A 23992-nucleotide genomic window follows, 5' to 3' on the forward strand; every position below is an offset into this window, starting at 1 on the left:
GCTGCCTTTCTGTGCTAATGCTCTGTTGTTGCTGCCCTGTTTTGGGGCATAAGAGAGGAAATGCTGTGACTTTATGTCACGGCTCATTTGAATGGCAGCCACCGCCCTTTCCTATTTCTTTGCTGCGCTGTGACATACTCACTACACCACCATGTTTGGCTGGATGAGTCACATGTCAGGCGACGGGAGGCTATGACCAAATACAGTCATACACTCTGCGAGACATCATGTGTTGTTGGTGTTGTTGGTTGTCTCTCCCCTTCAGATAAACCACACCGATATCAGCCATGAATCTAGTCTGCGTGTGATTTCTCTCTCATGCCGATGCAACACTGCAGCTCAAGTCCTGGACTTTAAAATGTCCCCAGCAGCAAAGGAAGGAGAATCATCATTATAGTTTGGTGGAAGATTTAATAAAAAGCAGACACGAGAGGCTGAAACATTTTACTACACAATGTTTTATTAACAAATGTAAAAAAACAAAAAACATCCTGCTGTTCTTGTATCAGATTTTGGGGCGAAATGGATCCAACTGTAAAAAAAGAAAGAAAAGAAACTGAACGAGTAGAACAAGCGCTGCCATAAATAATCAGACAGGACAAACTGAAGTTTGCCTGTAAACCGGCGTAGCCTGACACGTTCAGTTTGGTCCAAAGTAGTCCACCACGCCATTGCCTTTACGACCGTCGAAGAAGAAGAAGTTGCGGTGAGGAGCGTCTCTCTGAGAGAGGGCCTGAAGACAAAGAGGGAAGAAAAATGTTATGTTATGTTATTTAAAGAGGAACTACAGTGGCTGTTTGTAAAAGTTCGGCCTCTCGTCTACAAATCTGTGAGAAATAAAACCTCCACATGCTCCGTCAGCAGGATGAAATACTCTACTGCAGCTAACAAAGTTTCAAAGACCCTTTCAATGCCGGGGTTTAACTTGACTAGAGCCTGTCACACTTCTGTCAGTTCTTCAGTTCATAAATGGAGTTAATGTTTCTGTGTGCGAGAGAAATAAGACAGATTCACTGTGAGAGACATCAGTCTGGCTGTTGCAGCAGGTTTCATCATCATCATCATCATCCAGACAGCAGGTTGGCCTTGTGCCAATATAACGCAGCCTGATTCTGAACTGTCTGTCCTCTCTTTTCCCCCCCGGCCTGTCTCACACACTCACCCTGAAATGAACTCGCCTATTTGTGTCAGCCGGAGGTCGCCCTACGCTCACCCCAGAAAGAAAGACAGGTTTCTAATCTTAACTGTGCCTGTCTGAAATGTTTCTGGGTCAAAAAACAGGCAACATGTTGACTGCTGGGTTTAACCACAAGAGTTGCTGGTAAGCAATAATCATACTAAAGACTTAGAAAGCTCCCTGACTTCACTTATACAATATCAATTTAAATCCAGGTGATCTTTCCTTAAAGGCTGTTGCTTTGAGCAGCCCTGCAGCTCTTACGGCTGTCCTTCCCTGGATGCCCCGGATTTGCTTTTTGCGTTGCAATGTGCCTTTGATCTCTTCCCAGGCGTCAAAATGGTGATTTTCTGAGTCGAATTTCGAGTTTGGGAATAGGACAAAGTCACAGAGAGTCAAATCTGGCAACTAGGGCACCTGACGAGTGAAGACTGACACAGTTCAGGAGCTTTAGCCTGAACGGTCTCCATCGGGATGTGACAGCAGAACTCCCAGATTCTGATCTGGATGCTGTATTCAGTGGGAGAAACATGCAGGCATCAAATCACTATAGCATCATTGACTATAACATTATTCCCATAATCCCTCTAACTTCTGGAGGAAGTATGGGAGTTTGACCACCCAATCTACACATTTTTTGGGAACTTCAGGAATGGTGAAAACTGGGCGATCCCTGGGACACCTGTGGGCTGCACTGTGCGAAGTTTGAGAGCTGATCCAAAGCTATTATGAGCTGTTGGGTCCCTGTATGCTCAAAGTGAGAGCTGAGAACATCTGGTGCAAACTCAAGCACATTTTCAGTGAGTTTTGGACTCATTGAGCTGCCCTTTGTCCTCAGATCTGTTCGTTATATTTATGGACAGGACCTTAAGGCGTAGCTCGAGTGATCAGTGTGTGCATTTTAGGAAACACTGGATAGTACTCCTGCTTGTGTTCTGTTGATTAACTCTGAAGGTCACTGCCTGGATGAGAGTCTGCATCTCCACATCTGGCAACATGGTTCTCTGTCAAAAAACTCACTGTTCTGTCAGAGAGTGGGTTACAGAGCAAGGTGGACTGGTGTGATGTCAGCAGAGAAACAGAGAAAGTCAGGTCAATTTCCAATATTCCATTAATTTTTTCCACATATCCAATTCTGGGGCAGGAGGACTAGATCCTATCCCAGCTGCCATAGGGCGAGAAGCGGGGTACACCCTGGACAGGTGGCCAGTCTGACCCAGGGCGAACACAGAGAGACAGACAATCATTCCCATCTCTGGGCAATTTAGAATCACCTATGAACCTAACCTCACCAACTGCATGTCTTTGAAGAGAGCACCTCCGTGCTGCAGTTTGAGGTTCATGGTGAAGTCTGAGAGTGCACAGAACAAGTCTTCCACAGAGGGATCTAAACATGGAGGCTGGAAATCTTGCAGTGCCGCCCAAGGAGGAGGAGTTGAAGAGGAGATCAGCTGAATTTATGTCAAGTACTGTTGATTATCAGCAAACTGATTCATGTAGAAACAAAGAAAAGAGTGATTGCTCTGTGAGATATTTCACTGCATAGATTTTGGCACAGTTTAAAGGAGCTTTTGTTATTTTTAATAAACTGATTATCCTGAGGGAATTAAAACAACAGAACAGGCTTGACTGTAGGAAAGGTGTTGGTGTCACCGTTCAGTCGCTTGTCTTCTTTTTGTTTTCCCACTAACAGCTTTCATTAGCTTCTTTTATGAATGGGGTTATTACGGCGTTCAGCTTGAGAACAGTACAAATCATCTCTCCATTTAAACGGCTGCTGCCAGAGCGTCACACAGAGCTGCACTGTGGTCACAGCGAAAATCGCTTCTGCACTGAGCAGAGCCGCCGCCGTTTCTCTGGATCCAACCCAGCGACCAGCCGAGTGGCCACATGTCAGCTGACACACCAGACCTGCCGTCTTCATCACAAAGTCACCGACTGAATACCGTTAGACGCTTCAGAGGGGATGACATCAGCCCTTTCACAACGTTTCCTGAAGCTGCAAGATTCATACAATTCTGTGTGCAATTTGCACACTGCCCCAAAAATCTTCATGTTTACATCCTCACCTTAACAACTTCCTGTCCCAGAACTCCTCCCACGACTGCACACACTGGAGACATCTCAGAGAAGCAGTAGCTGAGGATAAACAGTGCAAGGAAACATTAACCACTAAATAGAAAGTGTAACGCTAAGGAAGTGACTAACTAAGTAACTAAAAAAAGAGCACAAGAGCCACAAAACGAAGAAAAAAAAATATGTTCCATAGGCTCATCTGCCAGCTGATTTATTTGTCTTGCTATGGTTGATGTGAACTAAATAAACGTCTTTTCACTGACACTAGAAGCATGTGTGTTTGGGTAAATCGGTTTGCCATCGCCCCCTCCCCCAGGTGATGTCATTTGGTCTCAAAACACTGGTGTGAAATTGATTAGAGAGACTTTGAGAAAAGCTAACATTACTGTGCTTCTTTCTGCCATCAGGGTGGATGTGAGGGTGTAGCAGTGGATTAATGAGCTTGTGTTTATAAGCCAAAACCTGGCAACCCACCGTGTCAAAAATCAAAAGCAGTGAAGGTGGAATTACAGCCAGGAAACTCATCTGCAGACTGAGAGCAGCTAACAGTCGGCCTTTAATCAGAGCCAGCTGCTGAGTCTTCATCGGCCCCTGTGCCCGTGTGCACGTTTTTCAAAGTTGAATTTTCTTGTTGGAACAGCTGATAACAGCCATGCAAGCCATCTATTCAGCCCCGACATTAAAATCACATCTATACTGCTGTGTGTGTACATGTATGCTGTCTGGCATTGTCTGGGTTGGAGTCTGAAGAGTTTGAAAGCTTGGCTAACACTTCAGACTTGTTCTGGGATCAGTAAAGTGAACTTCTTATTGCAATTTCCAGCTCAGTAGTTTTATCCTTGAACTACTAGACTAGCTTCTCATGAACACTGGGCCTTCTGAAAAGCATTTTTATAGCAGACAAAAAGGATTTCACAGGTATTCTACATACAGTGAGCTCATTATTTGAAATTTTGATCATCTTTAATATGAACATCCACCCATGTGGCAGTAAATATGGAAAAGCAAACACCTTCAACGTTATTCAGAGATTTTATGTTGTGGTGGATCGCTGTTTATGCTGACATTAAACTGCAACTAGTGCCTCTGCAGAGATCACATTTTACTGATAAATCTATAAATTAGTAAAGAAATAAAGGCTGCATGCACAGTTATGGTCCTGTTTAGAGATTTAACTTTCCTTAAGGTCACAGAAGAGATGCATGGAGGGGCATTATGGCCAACAAGAGGGTCAAAGTGAGGAAGGTGGATGCAACCGTCTAAAAAAGTACATTCAGCTTGATTATATAAAATAATGTCTGCCCCCCCCCCCAGCAGGGGACGTTTGGTGTGTTTGTGTTTGAAAGAGCAGAGGATCTATTTTGAATCGACTTGTGTAAATTTAAAGTCACCTGATGAAGTCGTCACTCAGAAGGTCGCTGTTCAATGACAGGGACTCGAGGACGTCGTCGCGGATTTGCCTCAAGAGTTGACTGTCTTCTGGAAAGGACTGCGGGTCGGGGTCACGGCCTTTGTCGGTACGAAACTTCAGCAGAACTGTGGAGAGCAGCAGACGGGAGGAAAGAAATGACAGTTGAGACGCAGGAAAGAAGTTTAAACCATTTAACTAAGGCAATATTTTCCACATAATCTATTGCACTATTGCCATTTATAATTACATCACGCTTTCAAGTGACTTCCACAGTGAATTATCATCTTATGGAAAGACAACATCTCCCCTGCTGCTCCCTTTGAACCAGGATAACATCAGTATGTGGTTGCACCATCAACCATTTCATCCGATTAGGCCCACGTTTCCCCCACATCAAATTAAGAGCGCGCAGTCACAGACTCCTGGGTGCAACACACATCCACCTGCACAGGATCACAGAGGAAGTATTAAGTCTGCCTCTCAGAGCGAGAAAGATGAAAAAAAAAACCAAAACTCTTTCCTGTGTCGGCTTTAGGACCGATTGAGAAATTAAAAATCAAAAGCACGAACTATTTGGTCATGTGCAATATTTCAAACAACAACCGACTTCTCCAGCTGCACCACACAGATGCACACATCAACACTTCGCCCCCGTATTTCCTGTTCGTCCATTAACTTAAAACCACATGAGGAAGTCAAGTCCTCCCACGGCCATTTCCACCAGCGTGGCACACCGCACACACAGTACATGCTCACATGTAGCAGCGATGAATCATTCTCACACCTCGGCTCTGCCCTTTATCAGTGAAACTTTGTTAGTAGAAAGTTACAGGCTGGTACAAATGGCATCACGCTCGGGAAGGAAATCAAACTGAATTTCATAACACAATATAATAATGTGAACATGGATGGAACAAAGATACCATCTCTGAACATACACAGGCAGCAGTGATACCATCACAGATTAGAGAGGAGGGGAAATGCTCGAGATGGTCCTTAATGCCAAATCCTGCACATTCAGATCAAAAACAATGGACAGAGAATCATGTTCATCTGGCAGAGGTAGGCAGGTGGATATGAACCTATTCTTTGTTACATGTACACCTCAGATTTAAGACATCTTGGTAGTTTGGCCATGTTATGTCCATATTAGCACCTACAACTAAACCTTTTTGTGTCCACGGCACACCAAACACATTACAACAACATATCGGTCGCATTATCTACGTAAAACAGCCTCGACATCATCTAACAAGCTCTTCTTTTATTCATTGGTTTTTACTTTTGCAGCAAGTGAAAGAGAAAAATAACATTTCCACTCTGAAATTGACTAAAACAAATAAATTAGACTGTTTACACAAACAAACCACAAACAAAGCACAACAGTTTAGTTTAGTTTACATGAAACTCCAGAAACCCCTCCATCATCAAGACCTCTAACACAAAAACTGGTGAGCTTTGAATGTAACATGCATGCAGGTACTCTAATGTTCTCAGACAGTTTCTCAGCAGGAAAAGGCTGAAGTGCTCACGTTGAGTCAGGGATGAGTTGCTGCCCTGAGTGGAGGACTTCACGAGTGAGGGGAGCGGGATACTGACAGGTGGATTTGTGCGGCGTCAGCAGCGATGAGGATGTTGTGGTGAAAAGAGAGCGGAGTGTAAAAGCGAAGCTGCTGACTGGTCGGCAGTCTACGTTACTTTCCTGACCACGTGCTCTGGGTAGTGAGCAAAGACTAGGACCGTGGAAACGAGCTTTCTGATTGGTTCGGGCCTCTCCCTAACAGATAGGGTGATGATGAGATCACATTAAAAAGAGCTGAGGTGGTTCTGGGGATGTCTCCTGGGCACCTGAGGTGATTGAGGCATATCTTACCACACATGGAGGACACACTGGAGTGTCGAGTGTGGGTGGATGGTGGTTTTCTAATGGTACTAAATCTAACAGCACTCTGCAGAAGGATAAATACTCGTATTTATTCATTTATCTTTTGCACCCACACCACTAATATATACTTTGCCTCCAGTGAAATCTCTTGAAAACTTCCTCTTATAAGGGACATTTGGTTTCCACGTGCCTCTTTACCTTGATTGACACATTGTTTGGCATTACCTAATGATCCAACAGGGTGGAGCGCTACTGACATCCTTGCTTCAGCTGAAATCATAAGACATGTAGAATTTATGACACATTTTCTGTTGTCTTTAGTTTGCTCCTCACAAGAAAGCAATGCCTTTTCCCGTTATTAACCTCCTCGCTGTCAGTTGGGGCCTTTGATGCGTCACGCAGTCGACAGTTGTGCAAACCGACGAGTTCTCGATGACAGGAGCTTTTTAAAGGATTGCGTTAGAGTACTTTGTATCAGTCCATATAAAGTACTGATACCCTTTGTGCTGTTATGTATTGCATTCATGATGTACCGCTGTCACAAAATTCCACGGCACACCTGATTTCGAGTCACTATTTGAGAACCACTGAGCTAACTTAATGAAACAGCTTACACTGGAAGCTGAATTTGAAATCGCATCCTTTGAAGTGTGAAATACTTTCTGCACAAAATACAAAACGCCTCACACACATTTGTAGTACAGGTTTCAGCCATGTTGCAAAAATCTTGGCTGAATAGCCAATTTTATTTGAATTGATGCTTCTCCCAGTTGTTGGATGCATGCGGCTTTCATATATGATATTAAATGATAATTTTAGAGAAGAAAAACTATTCAGAAATCTCTGTGAGGCTGATTTTAAAGGTAATTAAAGCCTTATTTGCAGATAAAAGTTAGACTTTTTTTTTTTTAAAGGAGGAAACACTTCAAGTGTCATCTTATCTTCTGCTGGTCAATTTTTTTCCCCTCTGACTACATCTTAAATAAAAAGAGGAATTAAAGAGATGATAAAAGCAAAGACAAACGCATACACCCTACACACGGTTCACATCTCTCGACTGTTCCTAGTGAGACAGGAAGCAGTTATAACAGAGGAAGAGCCACTTCCTCATTGGTGGCACCAAACAACCACCACAACTTCCAATTATAGCAACAGCAGACGAATAATAACACTGCCTCCCATCTCGCCTTCACAAAACAAAAAAACAACAACTAGGTGGTGTTTCCACTCAGAAATTAGCCTGAAACTCAGCAGACTGAAGACAGGGCGAGGCTGCAGCGGGTAGGTGGGTTTCAGATGGGGTGTTATTAGACTAAAGGCCATGACGGCTGGCAAAAACTAAAATTAACCAGACAAGACTGCCTCAATGCAAAATCCCCCTGAACGAGATGAGAAACTGAGGAGCATGTTGACTGTTTAGTAAGCAAATAAAGCAGACAGCCACTGTCACATGACTGCATGTGGCTGCTGTGAGTGGGTGTGAGACAAAGGGGAATCTCTAATGCTCTTTTTCAGAACCTTATTTTTATTGTTGGGCTCTAATAAAGTAGCTTTGCATGATTCACTGATCAAAATAGTTATCTTACACCAGGCCTTGGCCAACTCCAGGCCTCGAGGGCCGGTGTCCTGCAGGTTTGAGATCTCACCCTGGGTCTACACACCTAGTTCATTACCAGGCCTCTGGAGAACTTCAAGACATGTTGACAAGGTCATTTAGGCATTTAAATCAGCTGTGATGGATCAAGGACAGATCTAACACCTGCAGGACACTGGCCCTCGAGGCCTGGGTTTGGACACCACTGCCTTAGAGGATGCGTGGAGGAGCTGCACTGTCTGAAATGAGCCATTTTAGCCCCTCCCTCTTTAAGTCAACTTTCTTCTGATTGGCTGTCCAACACAAGTGGGTGGAGCTTTTGGACTCACAGTCAGAACTGTGTGCCTGAGATGATAAAATTAGGGATTACGATCTTTGGAACAATAGATCATGAACTCAAATCCCAGCCAGGCTATGCATCCAGTAAAGATCCCCACGCTAAGATCCAGTGCTAACGTCTACCTCAGAATATGAGCAAGAGATACACAACTGAAGCACCTCAGATATCATCCAACTTAAAGTCTGCATCAGGTTTTGAGGTACCAGGATATATCGATGTAAGGTGGGCTACTGGACGAAGGTATGCATCGATGAGGACTGATGATTCAACAACTACAAAGGCCAGAGCCCCCCAACCCCCGACAGTAACCTCAAACTCCAGAGGAGCTCTTTGCTTGGTTTGAGACCGGCCCTCCCCCCTCCCTAAAGGAACATGACGTCAGGAGGAGACTGAAGGCGGTGAACCCCAGGAGAGGTATCTCAGAGGGTGTGGTTAAAGCTTGTGCAGACAAACTGGCAGGGATCCTCACCAGGCTGTTCAACCTCTCCCTGATTCATGCCACCTTTCCCACCTGTCTGTAGGCCTCCACTAGAACTCACAAAAAGACTGGTATAGACAATGACTACAGACCTGTAGCCCTCACGTCTGTAGTCATGAAGTATTTCGAGCAGATAGTGTCTCGGCACATCAGAGACTGTCTACCCCCCGCCCCCCTCGACCCTCACCAGTTTGCTTACAGAGCACAGTTGATGCCATCACCATCACCCTTCACAGAACGCTGAGGAAGAACTGCGTGAGGATGCTCTTCGTGGACTACAACTCAGCGTTCAACACCATAATCCCAGACATCCTCACCTTCAAACTGGACCACCTTCAGATCCCGCCCTGCCGCCTGCTCCTGGATCAAAGACTTCCTCACAAACCGGCCTCAATCGGTCCGACTCAGCCCCCATCAATTCCACCAAAATGGAACTGAGAGGGGTTAATAATAAGTTTGTCCTTTGTGAGTAAAACTGTTCTACAGCTTGAATATGAAAGCATCATTCATGTGTGTATTCCACGTAAAAACGTCTTTGATTAAAACACACTTAGATGTTTAAACTCTGAAATCATTCCAGGTCAGTATTTAAAAGCTTATTAATAAAATACCAGTTTTATTAATTTTATTTAGTCTAGTCTATGACAGCATTAGTCATCAATGTTAACTGACTTTTGCAAAAAAATAAAATACAAATAAAATGCTGATAATAGAGTGTAACTGCAAACTCTATAACTCTCAGCAGCTCCCTTATTCACAAGGGATCTCCACAGCAGGTAGCTCAGCATATTTGATTTGGCAGATTTTTACGCTGCATGGCCTTACCGACGCAGCCCCATGGGGAAATTCTACGAAACGTTTTGAACGTAGCGCATTGTGGTTAATATTTGTGATCAGTTCATCCAGTGTAATTTCCCATAAACTGTGGTTTAGTGCATTTATGCACACAAGTGTTTTCTGAGTTAACACCTTTAATAGTTTTCTTTGTATTTCCTGTTCTGATATGCTTGTTGTCATGCCGTGTAGGTGTCGGGCCACTCTCTGTTCTACGCTCAGTGCACATGACTGGCCATGGACAGCTTGTGATGGAAACTAGCGTGCAGAGTGTGGGAATGGTGCAGGGCCAGGTGACAGGAGGGACAATAACAACTCTGTGGAGAAGGTCATCAGACACACATAAATAACCTGAAAAACAGGAAGGTAAATTTATCTCATGGATCAAAATGTTCATTTGGGCCCATGGTTATGAAGCATTTAACAGAAATGATTCCAATATATCATTTGGAGCAGTATACCATCGCTGTGTTTTAAGAATATTCTTTATTTTCAAACAGTTACCGAATGTATTTGACAAAATCTAAAGTTAATGTGTTTTATCTAGAAGACAATCTTGCTTAAATCCCACTGGCGTTTATATTTAGATGACATTTACCACGCTTTATGGACATGACTTTCCACGCATGTGCGGTGATATTTCATCAGCTAAACTGGAACAGTGATTTTTGCATGTTAATGGTATGTGTTTCAGTCTAGCTGCAGGATCCTACGCTTTTTCAGTTTCCATTTTCTATACTTTTTTAAACCCTTCAGGATTCTTTATGTTATTTGCCCAAATCGATGCATGGGAAATCTTGCCTGCCACAGAAATGCAACAAATATTCAGCTCTTTTATGCAATTAAAATGTACATGCTAATGAAACAACATCACCTAAAGGAGAATTAAAATAAAATAAAATAAAATAAAAAAAACATTTGCAACTTCTTCGCAAAATCTTTAAAGGCTAAAACTTTTTTAGAAAATTATTCATACACATGAGAAATAATTATGCAGAATTAAAATGGTCATTTTTAAAGACAAAGTTTAAAAGTAGTACACGCCAGAAACTGTTAAACAGACTTCAAACATCTTTATAATTTTCTGTAGTAACATGTGGATATTCTGATTATAATTTCACTCAATTCACAAACTGAAAAATTATCAGCTGTTACTACAACAGATTTGCTAAAAATGATGCTGGAAAGTTTATTTTTACATTTAAAAACTCAATCATCCCACATTTGGAAACAAAAACAGCTTTAGGTACCTTGGAGCAGGAAGTAGTCCACTGGTGTTCGCTTGAGACCCGCTTTGGCCTTCTCGCTTGTCCAGTCAACCTCCAGAGCCTCCTTCAGAGTGCAAAAACTGGCCGTCTGATTGGTTGGAGAAGATCAATATGGAGTGAATAGGTTTTGAACTGATTTGTTTGTTCTTTGTTTTTAGGACAAATAAAAAGCGATTTATATCTGGGTGACATTTTGTCAGGAAAAGCCATTTATTTGCATTTCTTATTATTAAAGCCAAATAAAGACAAACAGTAAACGCTTTAAAATAGGACTGTGATGACAACCTCCGATTTAATAGAACGCTGCCAGAATGTGCCAGTAATAGAAATATGATCTCATCAATGACTATGACATAGCATGTAACAGTTCTTTTTCTATGTTATTTTCCAGTTAAAAGTTTCATTCCTCAAAAAGAGAGTATTTAATTTGTCTGATACTGTTATTGCTAATGTGATATCATAAAAGCCCTTTTTAAAACCATAAATTAGAAAGAGAATCGATTTTAGTTTGAACCTTTGAGAAAGAAAGAAATAAAAATGAGGGTAACTGCTGTTATATTGAATATTCCTTCACTTTACTAAAGGCAGGATTGCTAATACATCTCTTTGTCTAAGTTAAAATATATCTTTTTTTATGTCAGTTCTTTCAGTTTGATGTTTCTGCCTTATTATCAGCTGATAATTGTGCACGTACTTTTTTCACCATGGTGGTCTCGTTGGGGTCGACTTTGGCTTTCTTTGCCTCCGGGCCGTCGTTGGATTCACCGCTGGGTTTTACTACTTTGGGTTTCTCCCTTTAAAGAAGAAACAAGAAGAAGAAAGTAAAAATGAAGACAAGGAAAGGTTTCTTATTATGTCTGAGGCTGTGTTACAATACACAAAACACACAACGACCAGCTTTATTCCCACAAACTGGGAATAAAACCTGCCCCCGTTGCACTTACTCGACATAGTTGTGTGCCTGGCCCAGGTTGCAGAACATGTAACCGTAGTAACCGTAGACATCTCCACAGAAGACCTTGATCTTGTGTTTGGAGCAGAGCTGGTCAACCCGTATCATCAGGTCTCTGGAGCAGCCTGTCAGACACACCTGAGGGACAAAACAATTCCCAAAACAAACACAAAAACAAAGGGTTAAAGGCTCATTAGGGATTCAGATATTGAAATAATTTAATTTAATTCAATTCAATTCAGTTGTAGTTATACAGCACCAAATCACAACAACAGTCGCCTCAAGGCACTTTATATTGTAAGTTAATCATATGACCCCCTATGAGCAAGCACTTTGGTGACACTGGGAAGGAAAAACTCCCTTTTAACAGGAAGAAACCTTCAGCAGAACCAGGCTCAGGGAGGGGCGGCCATCTGCTGGGACCTTTTGGGGTGAGAGAAGGAAAACAGGATAAAAGACATGCTCTGGAAGAGAGCCATAATGAGATCAACATATGTACAATTAATCCCAGTGAGTACAAATCTCAGGTTTACCTAAATGCTCCGTTTCAGACAGCTTTTTTCTACCCTGGGCTCTTTGTGATGACACTGAGTGCAGATATCCCTAATAAGGTCATCTCGAGCATATTTAAACCATCTGTTTGTGAGGGGCAGCCAATCAGAATAAAAGTTGTTTAAAGGGGAAGGAGTTGGAGAAGCTTGTTTCAGACAGAGGATGAACTGGAGGCTGCACCAGTATGAGAAAAGGATTAGGATTATTATGATCTTTGAGTCATACTTTAGTAAACCTACTGCGGTGGAAATGAGCATGATACAAATCCTACAATTTGCAAAAATGAGGTTGAAAATGTAGATTCCTTTTCATGTGACCTTTCTAATCCCGTTCTACTAAAATCTAGTCTTTTCTCCCACTCAATTTCCTCGTTTTCCCAATCTTATCTTGATCTCAATCATCAGAACCTGAAGGCTAACGAGCAAATCTTTCCAGTTACTGATAACAAAGCAGTTTTTCTTCAGGGCTCACCGAGCAGTTTCGTAACACTCTCAGACGGAGACACAAACAACTTTCAAGTCATATGATCATGGTTACTGTTAGGGGGAAATTTGTCATACATTTTATCGAAAATTTGACATTTACTCTAAAATCTCTACACTTTTTTTTGCACTGGTTGAAACATATGACTGTAACTCCCACTCCGCAGTCGTTGGAAGTTTTGTCTTTGCACTGTTATTTATTTTTATCCTGTCCTAGAAAAACTCCTCTGTGACGGTATACCTTTAACAAACATGAATATTTATCAGAGATTAAAGAAAATATTTTTGTTTTATTAAAATGAGACACTCAGGCCAAGCAGAATAATGGAAAATTCTTAAATTTACTGTATATTCAGCATGAACTTCTACCCTCTTTTGCATCCTGTTTGGCTGTTTTTGTATTTTGTGCACTTCTTTCCATAACATGTGCAACTTGCACACCATAAATTCAGACCTATGCCCCAGTAAGCTGCTCTTGAAAAAACATGACACCACGTCAGCTGCTTATTCTGGGCTGCACCAGGCTTTCAAAAGGAATACGCTGGATTTCCCATTAATATAAACATTCTATGAAAAACATCTATTAATCAATAGTACAAGACCGTCACTATATGTAATGAATTTGTGTCAAATTTGACCTTCATACTATAAATACTTTCTGAGGTTCAGGCTCTTGAAGAACACAGCGGTGGGTGGAAATTTTGTCATAAGTCATCTTATTTTCTTCCTTATTTATAGGCTTCATAAGCCTACAAAACTTCATCTCTATGTCAGACATTAAATTACTGCAGTTGTAGATAAAATCTTACAGTAATTAGACTGTGACAAGTTGAAAAACGTTAATTCAGAATAATAAATTCTGACCCAACTGTATGCACTTACTTACAACCCTCGCAATTTTCATTGTGTGAAGGTAAAATTTAAATGATGAAGCTGTTATACAATAAATAAATAAAATAAAATCCACTGATTCTGAGGACATTTCTCAGATTTACTGGTTTTACGTGGAAAGACCCAACTGCTTAGAAACATTAGGTTCCAAAAGAAGTTATTTTACTTCTAAAAATCACCTCTAATCCCCCTTTAAAAAAACAATAAAACCACCTGAAACTTTCACTGCATGTTCATTCTTGGAACAACAGAGATGCTGAACAGCAGCTGGTGAGCTGCCAAAACACTCGAGACACACCTACTGCAGCAGTTTACTACCCGAGTGAAACGAGATTAAAGTCATTAAAGTGACACAGTGTACTATATGAAAGCCAGGCTGACTGATGGTGTTTTTGATGTCTTTGTGTTGGTGTTGCTACGGGATCATCGCTGAAACTGACCAATCATGTTGATGCGACACCACAGAGGCATCCTTAGGGAAAAAATACTAAAGCAGGCACTTACCTGCACTTCCTAGTAATCTAAAATATCCAGCACCACCTTTAATACTTTTACATTTACTGAATGAATATAAAACACTACATGTAACACAAGCCCTGGCTGCTTGTTTGGCGTATTATTTATTTATGTATTTAGTCATTTATATTTTTATGGTTAACTGGTTTTTTTTTTTTTTTTGGGCGCCTCATTATTTGAGTCTTGTGGCGACTCTTGCAGCAGAGGAAGTGTAGGTTGTGGTGGGTGAAAGGGTTAAACAAATGATTTTCACCCACAACACTTGAGTTGGTGTCCTTTGTGAAACCAGAAGCAAAAGCAGAATTATTATTTTAGACCCAGTGGAATCATCATAAAAAATATTTTCAGTTTTAGGTTTCAGTTTGGGTGGCTCTTGGCACAAAACCTAAAAACAAAAAAACAAAAAAACACCACCTTTTTACAGTGTTAATCATGTATTAAAATGTCTTTCTGTGTTTGAAGCAGCAAAGCCAAACTTCCTGGAGCGATGATGATATGAAGTCGTGGAAAAAACACCAACATGAGGATATCAGATTGTGTGGCGAGAGACGCAGTGGGCTATGATATAACCAGAGTGGGCTCATGTATGACTGTAAACAACTGACCGGTGGGCTGGGTCTACCTTATCCAACTGACCCAGTACAGAACACGCAAAACACCCTAAACCCACAGATAAGACGGATGCCGACACCCCCTCATCGCACCGGGCAGACCGGGGCTCCAAGACCAGTGTTTTTAAAACACTCTCTGGAGATTTGAAGAGTCTCGAGATAACAAATAATTATTATCATTTACACACCCACAGTATGACAAGCTGTACAGTACAACACATTATCTGCAAGACGGCCGATAGCTGAAAACACAACCCAGCAATTAAAACGAAATGTCCCCATTTCACCTCTAATAGAAAGAGCAACAACAGGCGCGAGCAGCTGCACAAACTGCTTTCATAATGGGAATCTTCGTATGAGTAACCTGCCACGTTAGTCAAATGTTAATCAAGAAAACTGGCGATTCATTCGGTGTAGTGTTGTGTCAAAAAACGGATGTGAAAATAAACTTTACTCTCTAAACTAACGTAGTCAGAAAATATGTAAAAACTTCAGCTTCAAACTGCAAAAAATGGTTCACGGAAAACAATTTCAATAAACCTGAGAAAAAAGAGACTAAAGCGCCCCCCGGGGGTCGAGTAGTAGACAAACAAAATCAAACCCAAACACACACACACACACACACACACACACACACGCGCGCGCGCAGGCCACTTATGCTCTGAACACTCTGCATGCTGTGAGATAAATACTTCTAAATAGGTGAGCCATTGTATGAAAACATACGGCGTTTTTGAATACTTCCAGCATTAATTACTTTCCAGTGTTTAACTGAGTCATAACTATAGTCCAATGAACACACTGATTAGCAGTTATACGTTTCACAGTATGCACTGTTGCACAGGTCAGAGTGCTTTTACAAAGTGAAACGCCCCACAGTAGCCTGGATATCCTGTTCAGGATAAATGGCAGATAAAGCTGACTAAAAGCTAAATCAAACGCAGACGATAGCTGGTGGTTTCCAGGTTTCAACAAATGCATGACCTCTTACTGCTCACAAACAAGCTGCATGCAACCAAACCAGTGTCCAAAGAAAATGTTTGAAACGTTTATGTTTTTCATATTAGATAACCACGGGTATTTTAATGTGTGCCTGTGTTTTCACTGTAATAGCATCATTTAGGCTTTGTTTACATCCAAATATAGGAAATGTAGAAAAATAAAGTTAGGAGCAGAGACGCATGCAGGACCAAACACATAGCTGCTAAAAGCGTCTTTGTGGAATAATAACAGGGAGGCAAAAATAAGAACTTCTGAGAACACGACTGGGTTTGTTCTGCCTCATAATTGGCCTTTGGGAAATGAAGCATGATTCATCGGCATACAGATTAGGCAGTGAGTCTAAGCCAGTGTTTTACCTTTACATTAATCAAATACCATTTCATGCTTAAGTACATTTAAGTCCACTTAAATAAAAATAAAATAGTTAGAGATTCACCTTTGGGGCAAGGCTGAAATCTTTTTGGGTGAGTGTAGAAATGTTTTATAAATAAGAGCAGAATCAGAAATAACCATGAGAGGCTCTCTATAGCCAGATGTTTCAGTTCGGCCGAACACTGAAGAGTTTGGGCCACTGCGGGAGGAAACACCTCCAAAGAAAAACCTCTTGCACACTTGGAAAACCTTGGATTCCTTTTCAAAGGTTGATGTTTGAGGAGTTTATTTTTAAACAAGAAACTCTGGTGAATTTTGGTGCCTGCCCCAAACCGAGCCAGAGGGAAATGACCATCTATTTTTTAACCATTTTGTTAATTGTGAGTTTTATTTACTCGTGCACAACGCTGCATTTTATTGATCAAACTCTCAGATAAAACAGGAAAACCCTGTAAAAACAGCAGCACAGATTTATTGTCTTTAAAGGAAAAAAATGCAGATAATTATGATATTTTTTAGCAATACATAAATAAAAAAACGGTAAAAGGATACATTTCAGATTTATCAGCGTGTTTGTTAGTTATGACGTGTGATTTTTCCTTTTCTTTCCTACTTGAAACCAAAGAGTCTGAATTGTAAACACTGTCGGCAGCTCTCTGCAGGCACACAGATGGACACTGTGTGCTTTTCTATTGTATTCATCCCTCAGTAATTGGGCTTCTCAGATGAAAACTGCGACCACACTCCAACTGCTCCGCTTTAATCACCCTCCATCTTCCCGCTGAGCCACACACAGATACATCAGTGGAAGCAGATAAAAGCAGCAGAGACCCCCTTCTGTTTTCCACCTTTTTTTAAATCATTTCTATTTTTTTTGTTTCACCTTTTCTTCTTTAAAAGTTTCGTCCTCCCTCCATCTGTCCTACTAACATCCTTCTCAACCTGTCCTCACTCTTTTTTGTCTTAGTGCTCCCACCCTCGTCTTCCTCCTGTACTACTTTCCCTCCTCCTGACACTCATTTAGCACCCCCGGAGGGAGGAAGACTGCCGACGATTCAGGCTCAACGGGAGGGGAAAAAAATCTGTTATTCTTCTGATGGTGTTCAAATGAATTCTTGCCATCAGCTGATAAAACTTAGATCGAGCCTGTGGAGAATAACGCTAAGCGATGAAACCGAATGTAAAATGCAATCATTCATTTGTTTTTCCTGACAACAACACAAAAATACTGTCACGGTATTTAGCACCAGCTACTCACGACATCATATTTTACACGATGTACTCAAAGAGGGAAGTAAATTTCTATTACAAGGAAAGTAGAAATGTAATATCTTAATCCCACTATAAAAAGGTAACTATTACTCCCTTGTTAAAAGTATCTCCTGAACCTGGTGATGCAGTCAGAAAATTCAACAAGGTCTTGATCTGGAACCAGTTTTCGTGATCTCCTGGTAATGGGGTGCGCGCCAGAGCCCACCTAGCGTAGGGTGAAAGGCACCCAGGACAAGTAGCAATCAGGAAGACAACCAGGAAGCTGGAGGACCCGGAGAAAACTCACACTGGCAAAGGAAGAACATGCAAACTCCACATAGGAGTGCCCCAGGCAGCCAGCTGCCAGATTCAAACAGCTGATTTAAACAACTCAACTCCATGCTCCACCATCATGTGATTCAGGTGTGTTGACCCAGGGTGATCTAAAACTCTAAATGAAAACAATGAAAACACTAAACTGAAATAAAATAAAGACTCCAAGAAATCAAAAGCTAATAAAAAAAAGAAAACACAGCTGTAAGAACTCCTCCTTTAACTCAAATAAATATGCGTGACAATATTTAGGGCTCCATTCCAAACGCCATTAAACCATCACAGGTGACTCAGACTAAACAAACAGGAATGAGACGCACCGCCTGATCTTATGTTATGTATCATGCAATAACATGTCCTGTGCTGCTTTTTGATTAGAGATTTTGATTTTCTTCACACCCAAATCAGCAAAGAGACCAACTCGCTGACCCGGACATCCTTCTGCCGGCTCACTGAGTGAACGACGCTGTTAAATAATCCATTCGCTTAGTTTAGTCTTTTTATTCCACGGCTTGTTTGCTCTTTTCCCTAAAGCTTCAGGACTTCCCCTGGTACCCCCATGTTTAATGTTGCAACAGTCTGAAGTGTGGGTAATTCCCTCAGGCAAAGTCTACACCAACAAGGAAAGTCTGCTTACAGGGCTCACCGTGGTTTGACAGGTGGATACTTTAAGTCAGTGTGGTCTTAGTGAAAGGTGGGTTAGGGTTGGGGGGGTTAATGTGGCCCTTCTTCTTTCCAACTCCTCGGGTTGTTCAGTTTCAGGTTTACTCTCCTCACATACACAGCAGCATGGCTGTGTGTATAATCTGCATATAATTATAAACTAATTATATCAGTGTAACATTTAATTCTAAACATCACCATTTTCACTGGCTGGACAATGAAGCTCATGTCATTTCGACACCTTACAGACATTATCTCACCGCAGGTGTTTCAGTGCACCACGTGGTCTACTAGCGCCGTCTAGTGGTCAACCTGTGAGGTACAGTCAGTCAGTCACACTGCTGAAAAATGTAACAGGACATTTTTAATCAGAGTTCTTCTTCTGGGATATTGATCTGGTCTGTTAAGCAGCAGGGCGGGTTTTTAATCAGTTTCAGCTGTTTTGGGGTCACTGAAATTAACAGCAGGTGCACTAGAGAGGCAGCAATGACACAACCCTCAAAACAGCAATGGTTTTACAGGTGGAGGCCACAGAAATTTTATTCCTCCTCATCTTTTCTGACTGTTTTGCATTTGTTTAGGGTCAGTGTGAAGACTGGTAGCATGAGGCGATACTGGGCGCCTATAGAGGTTGCACAGGTAGGCCACCTCCTCCAGGATAGCACATCAATATGTGTTACTGCCGTGTGTTATTGCTCTGTCTCCCAGCACAGTCTCAAGAACATAGAGGAGATTCCAGGAGACAAACAGTTACTCTAAGAGAGCTGCACAGGACCGTAGAAGGCCCGTAACCCAGAAGCAGGATCGGTATCTGTTCCTTTAGGTGAGGAGGAAGAGGATGAGCTCTGTCAGAGCTACAAAGTGACTTCCACTGGGCCACTGGTGTGAATTCTGACCAAACAGACAAAAACAGACTTCAAGAGGCTGGCCTGAGGCCCCAAGGTCCTCTCTTAGGCCCCTGTGCTCACTGCCCGGCACCTTGTAGCCATTTTTCCCCGTGTTGAGATCTGATTCTTTTTCAAAGTGTTTAATTTTTTTAGGAGTGTATTTGATCTGGACAAGACTTGATGTACTAGACTTGATGTATCTTCTGGCCTGTCGCTCGGTAGTCAGTTAATAAGCTATGAATCAAGAAAGCACCTCCCACAAACCACAGTGGGAGGTGAAACAACAACCAAATGTTCCTTTCATTCATAAGTTGTTTTATTTATTTAAGATGATAAAATATTTGATGAAACTTTCCATCTTTTACACTTAGTGTGTTAAAAACTTAAATCTTTTCACAATGGGCTTTATAAAAGCTCTGATGAACACCTGTGTGCCTGCATTGCATCTGAGATGGTAAAACAACTTAGTAAGCAACAACAAAACAATGACAGTGACAAGCAGGTGTCATTTTTAACTGGCATTTGCTTTAAAACAGCAGCTCTGAGGTAAGAATGTCTCATTGGTTTAAATCTGTTGCCTCACCTCCTTATCTCGCATCTCTGGTGACGAGAGGAGAGGCAGCAAGGAAAGGAGTCAGCGAGGAAAGGAGTCAGCATGTTAAACTCACTGCTAGGGATGGGAATTGATAAGATTTTCACGATTCCGATTCCATTTTCGATTCTGTTTAACGATTCGATTCTTTATCGATTCTCTTATCGATTCTTATTTTTAAAAAGGAGAACACTAAGGTCGATTAGCTTAGAACTTTGTTTTATATCTTCTCTTTGAACAAGATAGAAATTTAGGAGTAACATGGCCTTACGAACCCAACAGTGAGATCTTAAGAGATCCACAGCCTACGGCTCTTCAATGGGGTGTCACAGGGTCCCCAGGAAAGAAAATTGTAAATGTAAAATAATAAAATAAATATTCTTCTGTAACAATAAAAAAGTATAACTTAAATTATTATGTAGCAATTACACAAGACTATCCAGTAATGTCCCTGCCTACAATTAAACACATTCACTTACCGAAAATCGGGGGCATCTGCTGTGACAAATGGGTGCAAGTCTTTGACCACAAACTTAGTCACTGCTCGGTGACATTCGTCTATCCTGGCCTGAAAGGAAACGCTAACGGTAGACTGCAGCGAGAACTGAGCATCTGAGCCAGCCAGACTGTCTGTCTCTCTCATCATGGTCACCTAAATGCACAGTAATGGCAGGTTTTGTAATAAGGCAGATCGCGCTAACATAATATGCACTGTTAGCTGATTATTTACCTGCCGCATTAATGGGAGAGGACGTGCAAACGTTACCGCTGCTGCTGGGTTGAGATTCACGAGTCCAGAGCGGAATTAAAAACACGACATTCATTTAAGGTCATCGCGTGTTTTGTGAGCAAATGCTTTTGCATATTCGTAGTGTTTCCTCCCTTAAATGAAATATCTACTTTGCAAGTATTGCAAGTTGCCCTGTTGTCATCTGTTCTCATAAAGTATAACCAAACTTTTGAGCATTTGAGCTGCTTAGGCGCCCTGCCAGGTAAATGACGCTCCGCAACGTGATGACGTCATTCGGGGCGACTGGAATCGATAAGGGAATCGTTTGCAAAAATGGCAAACAATTCCAAGGAATTGAAACAGTGGGAACCGGTTCTCAACAAGAACCGGGTTTCGATACCCATCCCTACTCACCGCATCGAACTGGAGGAAGAAGTCGTCTGGTTTGTCTTCGATTCTGTCTGGATCGGCGTGCACTTCCACCATCGGGTTGAGGTTCTGCGCTCGCTCCAGAGAGGCCTTGGCACGATTCTGACCCTGAGCTGTGACCGGAACCAAGAACTGAGCTCGGCATGACTCCTCCGACACCTGGAAAACACCCCGACAGGGAGCGCACAGCTGGATAAGGCTCTTACTGCAACTGTTACTGCTGTTGTGCTCACATAACAGATCTCCTTTTAGACTAAATACACACAGACAGGTGTTAATTTATATTTATGATAATATATGATCTAATATATTTTTACTCCACTTTGCCCTCATGTAGTGTCAGAGAACAAGGAACAAGAAGACAGAAGTCTGTAACTTTCATTATAAAATTATCACAGAACAGCTAAATTACAATGTTCAGTTTTACTTTCCCAGAAATATGTGAATTGCCACTGACACAAAGAGATTTAATTGTGGTGTTTGATGTAATTTGATACAAACACGTAATAATACAGGCCTGTCGTCAGATTATCAGATGGACATTTTTTGTATGAACTTTGATGTTTTTGACACAAACAACAACAAAAAACTGCTTAAATAAACCATGATCAGTCTTGTCTTATTGGCCTTGAACTGGTAAAAATGCACAGAGTGGGGTTGGAGGCTATCAGACAAATATTGTACTGACAAGAAAAAGAAAGACCCTCATTTCAAATTTTGAACAGAAGATATCTTCTATGGCAAGATGTGGAAATGTTCAAAGTGAATATTAGTTATTTACGTCCTTTCTGTCAAAAACTAATTCAGTTTCTCTGGATGCAACATTTCAGTGGGAGAACCAAGTCCTAAAGCAACTGTTTATATTCTTTTTCTATCTTGGGATTACCTGTATTAAAAAAAAGGTTGAATAAAAATTATGCATTTTGACGCACTGTATTTCATCTTTTGCTGTACTTAAAACATTTTTAATTTGTTGTTATTTTAATGTTTAAATCCACTTTTTATCAATAGTTTTGAAAAAATCTAGCTACTGGAACCACCTAGTGTGTATTTTTAGTACTGCAAATCTAAAGCTCTCACATAAGACCGCCCACTATTCCACTGTTTTATTGGATTTGAGTAAATGTGTTTTGTTTGATAAATGTGTAAAAGGATTCCTGCTGCTCTTTCAATGACATCTCTAATCAGGGATAACGATGAAGAGAGAGACCTGAGCTGTGCCTGTCTGGTACTTACCTGTTCATGGTCCAGCAAGGTGAGTCCTTTAACTCCAGCTAAGATTAAGTTCTTGGCCACTTCAGCCCCGAGACCACCCAAACCTGCCAGGAGCACTCGAGACCCTCGCAACCTGGAATACAGACAGAATTTAAAAACCGGTTTAAGTACTGCTGACTGTGCGGTTCCAGAAGTAATTGTGTGCTGATTGGAAGAAAATCGTAATGAAATGGTCTGTGAACATTTTGACTACATTAAAGACACATTAAAGAGATGCTTAAAAAAACATTCAGACAGAATAAAATGAGCAGCTATTACAAATAACGGATACTGAGCCGTGTAAGAGTGAAACTAAAGTTTCATTTTGTGAGATTCAGCAGTCTTTTTGAAGCTTTAATATCACGTGAGCATTAACTAAAATGCATCCTTAAACAGTTAATTCACATGTAATAATTCCAGTTTGAACACGGAGAAGTCTGTGCCGATATTATTTACATCATCTGTTTGAATGAAGCGATCGCAGAAATTACCTACTCAGGTAATTATCAATATTTTCAAGTAAGAACACATAACACATTTATTATTCATTCGTAAATTAAATCATTTAATTATGTTTTTTTTGTAAAAGAAAGATTTAACGATGTACTCTGTTGAAAATAGGTGCAGAGTAAGTACAGCAAGTCAAAGCTCCGGCTGCACCGATTAGCCTCCCGAGCTAACTGACCTCTTCTGGGCATCCAGCCCCCACAGTCGGATCTGGCGGTCGTACTGTGCCGCTTCCTCCTCACTAATAACCGGGTCCTCCTTCTCGATCATATCGATCAGTTCAGTTCGTTCCAATGAAGGCAAATCCGGGGTAAATGAATATTTTGTGCAGCTACAGATGGAGCTGTTTCAAATGCCGCGACGGTCCCGCTGAACAGGCGCTAGCTGATGACGTCGACAGAACAAAACAATAGATTTTTTTTTTTTTAACGAACTCTTTTTCTACCGAAATTTTTTTAAGGATATATATTTTTTCTTATTCGTAGTTTTCACATGCTGTAAATAGAATGCTATATTTATATTAATGTCGTTTATCTCTTTATCTTAAATTCTTCACCGTCGCTTTAACTTTTAATGAGTTCAGTATTAGAAATATAGATATCGAAAAATATACATATACATATATCGCCGTGCTGCGATTTAGCGTAAGCATTGGTCATTGAGCCCTTAAATAAATGTTAAACTTGAAAGCGTAATTAAGTTTTAGCTTTCTCACGTAACTGTGCAGGAGTTTGGGGCTGATTTTTCCCTGGGCATTGTCTTATAATCAGACTGCCCGCAGAGTCGAGAATTTAAGAACATATTGAACCTTTGTGTTATAATGACCCTAACAAGTACGAGGCTAGAGAAGAAAATGAGGTGTAGAATGACCAATCTTTTATTCACTAACACGAAATATTATACGA

The 23992-nt window shown here is 41.2% G+C and overlaps 1 protein-coding gene across 3 annotated transcripts; it reads right to left on the bottom strand.

The window, feature by feature from the left end:
• Nucleotides 1-439: 439 nt before the first annotated feature.
• sae1 (SUMO1 activating enzyme subunit 1) lies at nucleotides 440-23509 on the bottom strand. Of its 3 annotated transcripts, none has more exons than XM_039598381.1 (10): nucleotides 23266-23509; nucleotides 22563-22674; nucleotides 21312-21485; nucleotides 12008-12153; nucleotides 11758-11857; nucleotides 11046-11151; nucleotides 4645-4789; nucleotides 3247-3316; nucleotides 639-733; nucleotides 441-532 (listed from the first exon to the last, which is right to left on the bottom strand). In XM_039598381.1, the coding sequence occupies exons 1-9, from the start codon at nucleotides 23355-23357 to the stop codon at nucleotides 641-643; spliced, it is 1038 nt and encodes a 345-aa protein (XP_039454315.1). In that variant the 5' UTR covers nucleotides 23358-23509; the 3' UTR covers nucleotides 441-532; nucleotides 639-640. The 3 variants fall into 3 exon arrangements, with proteins under 3 accessions (XP_031595831.1, XP_039454315.1, XP_039454314.1); XM_039598380.1 differs by having other exon boundaries at nucleotides 615-733; nucleotides 23266-23508; XM_031739971.2 differs by having other exon boundaries at nucleotides 440-733; nucleotides 23266-23505.
• Nucleotides 23510-23992: the final 483 nt, after the last annotated feature.

The sequence above is a fragment of the Oreochromis aureus genome, linkage group 14 (genome assembly GCF_013358895.1).
Source record: "Oreochromis aureus strain Israel breed Guangdong linkage group 14, ZZ_aureus, whole genome shotgun sequence".
In the NCBI taxonomy this organism is placed as follows: Eukaryota; Metazoa; Chordata; class Actinopteri; order Cichliformes; family Cichlidae; genus Oreochromis; species Oreochromis aureus.

Bases quoted from the DNA above. Each gene is read 5' to 3' on its own strand.
- sae1 (XM_031739971.2), bottom strand. From the start codon at position 23,357: ATGATCGAGAAGGAGGACCCGGTTATTAGTGAGGAGGAAGCGGCACAG. The intron at 21,486-22,562 runs GTAAGTACCAGA...GGTGTTTTCCAG, and splicing joins CCTTGCTGGACCATGAACAG to GTGTCGGAGGAGTCATGCCG. The intron at 4,790-11,045 runs GTACCTAAAGCT...TGCTCTCCACAG, and splicing joins GGACTACTTCCTGCTCCAAG to TTCTGCTGAAGTTTCGTACC.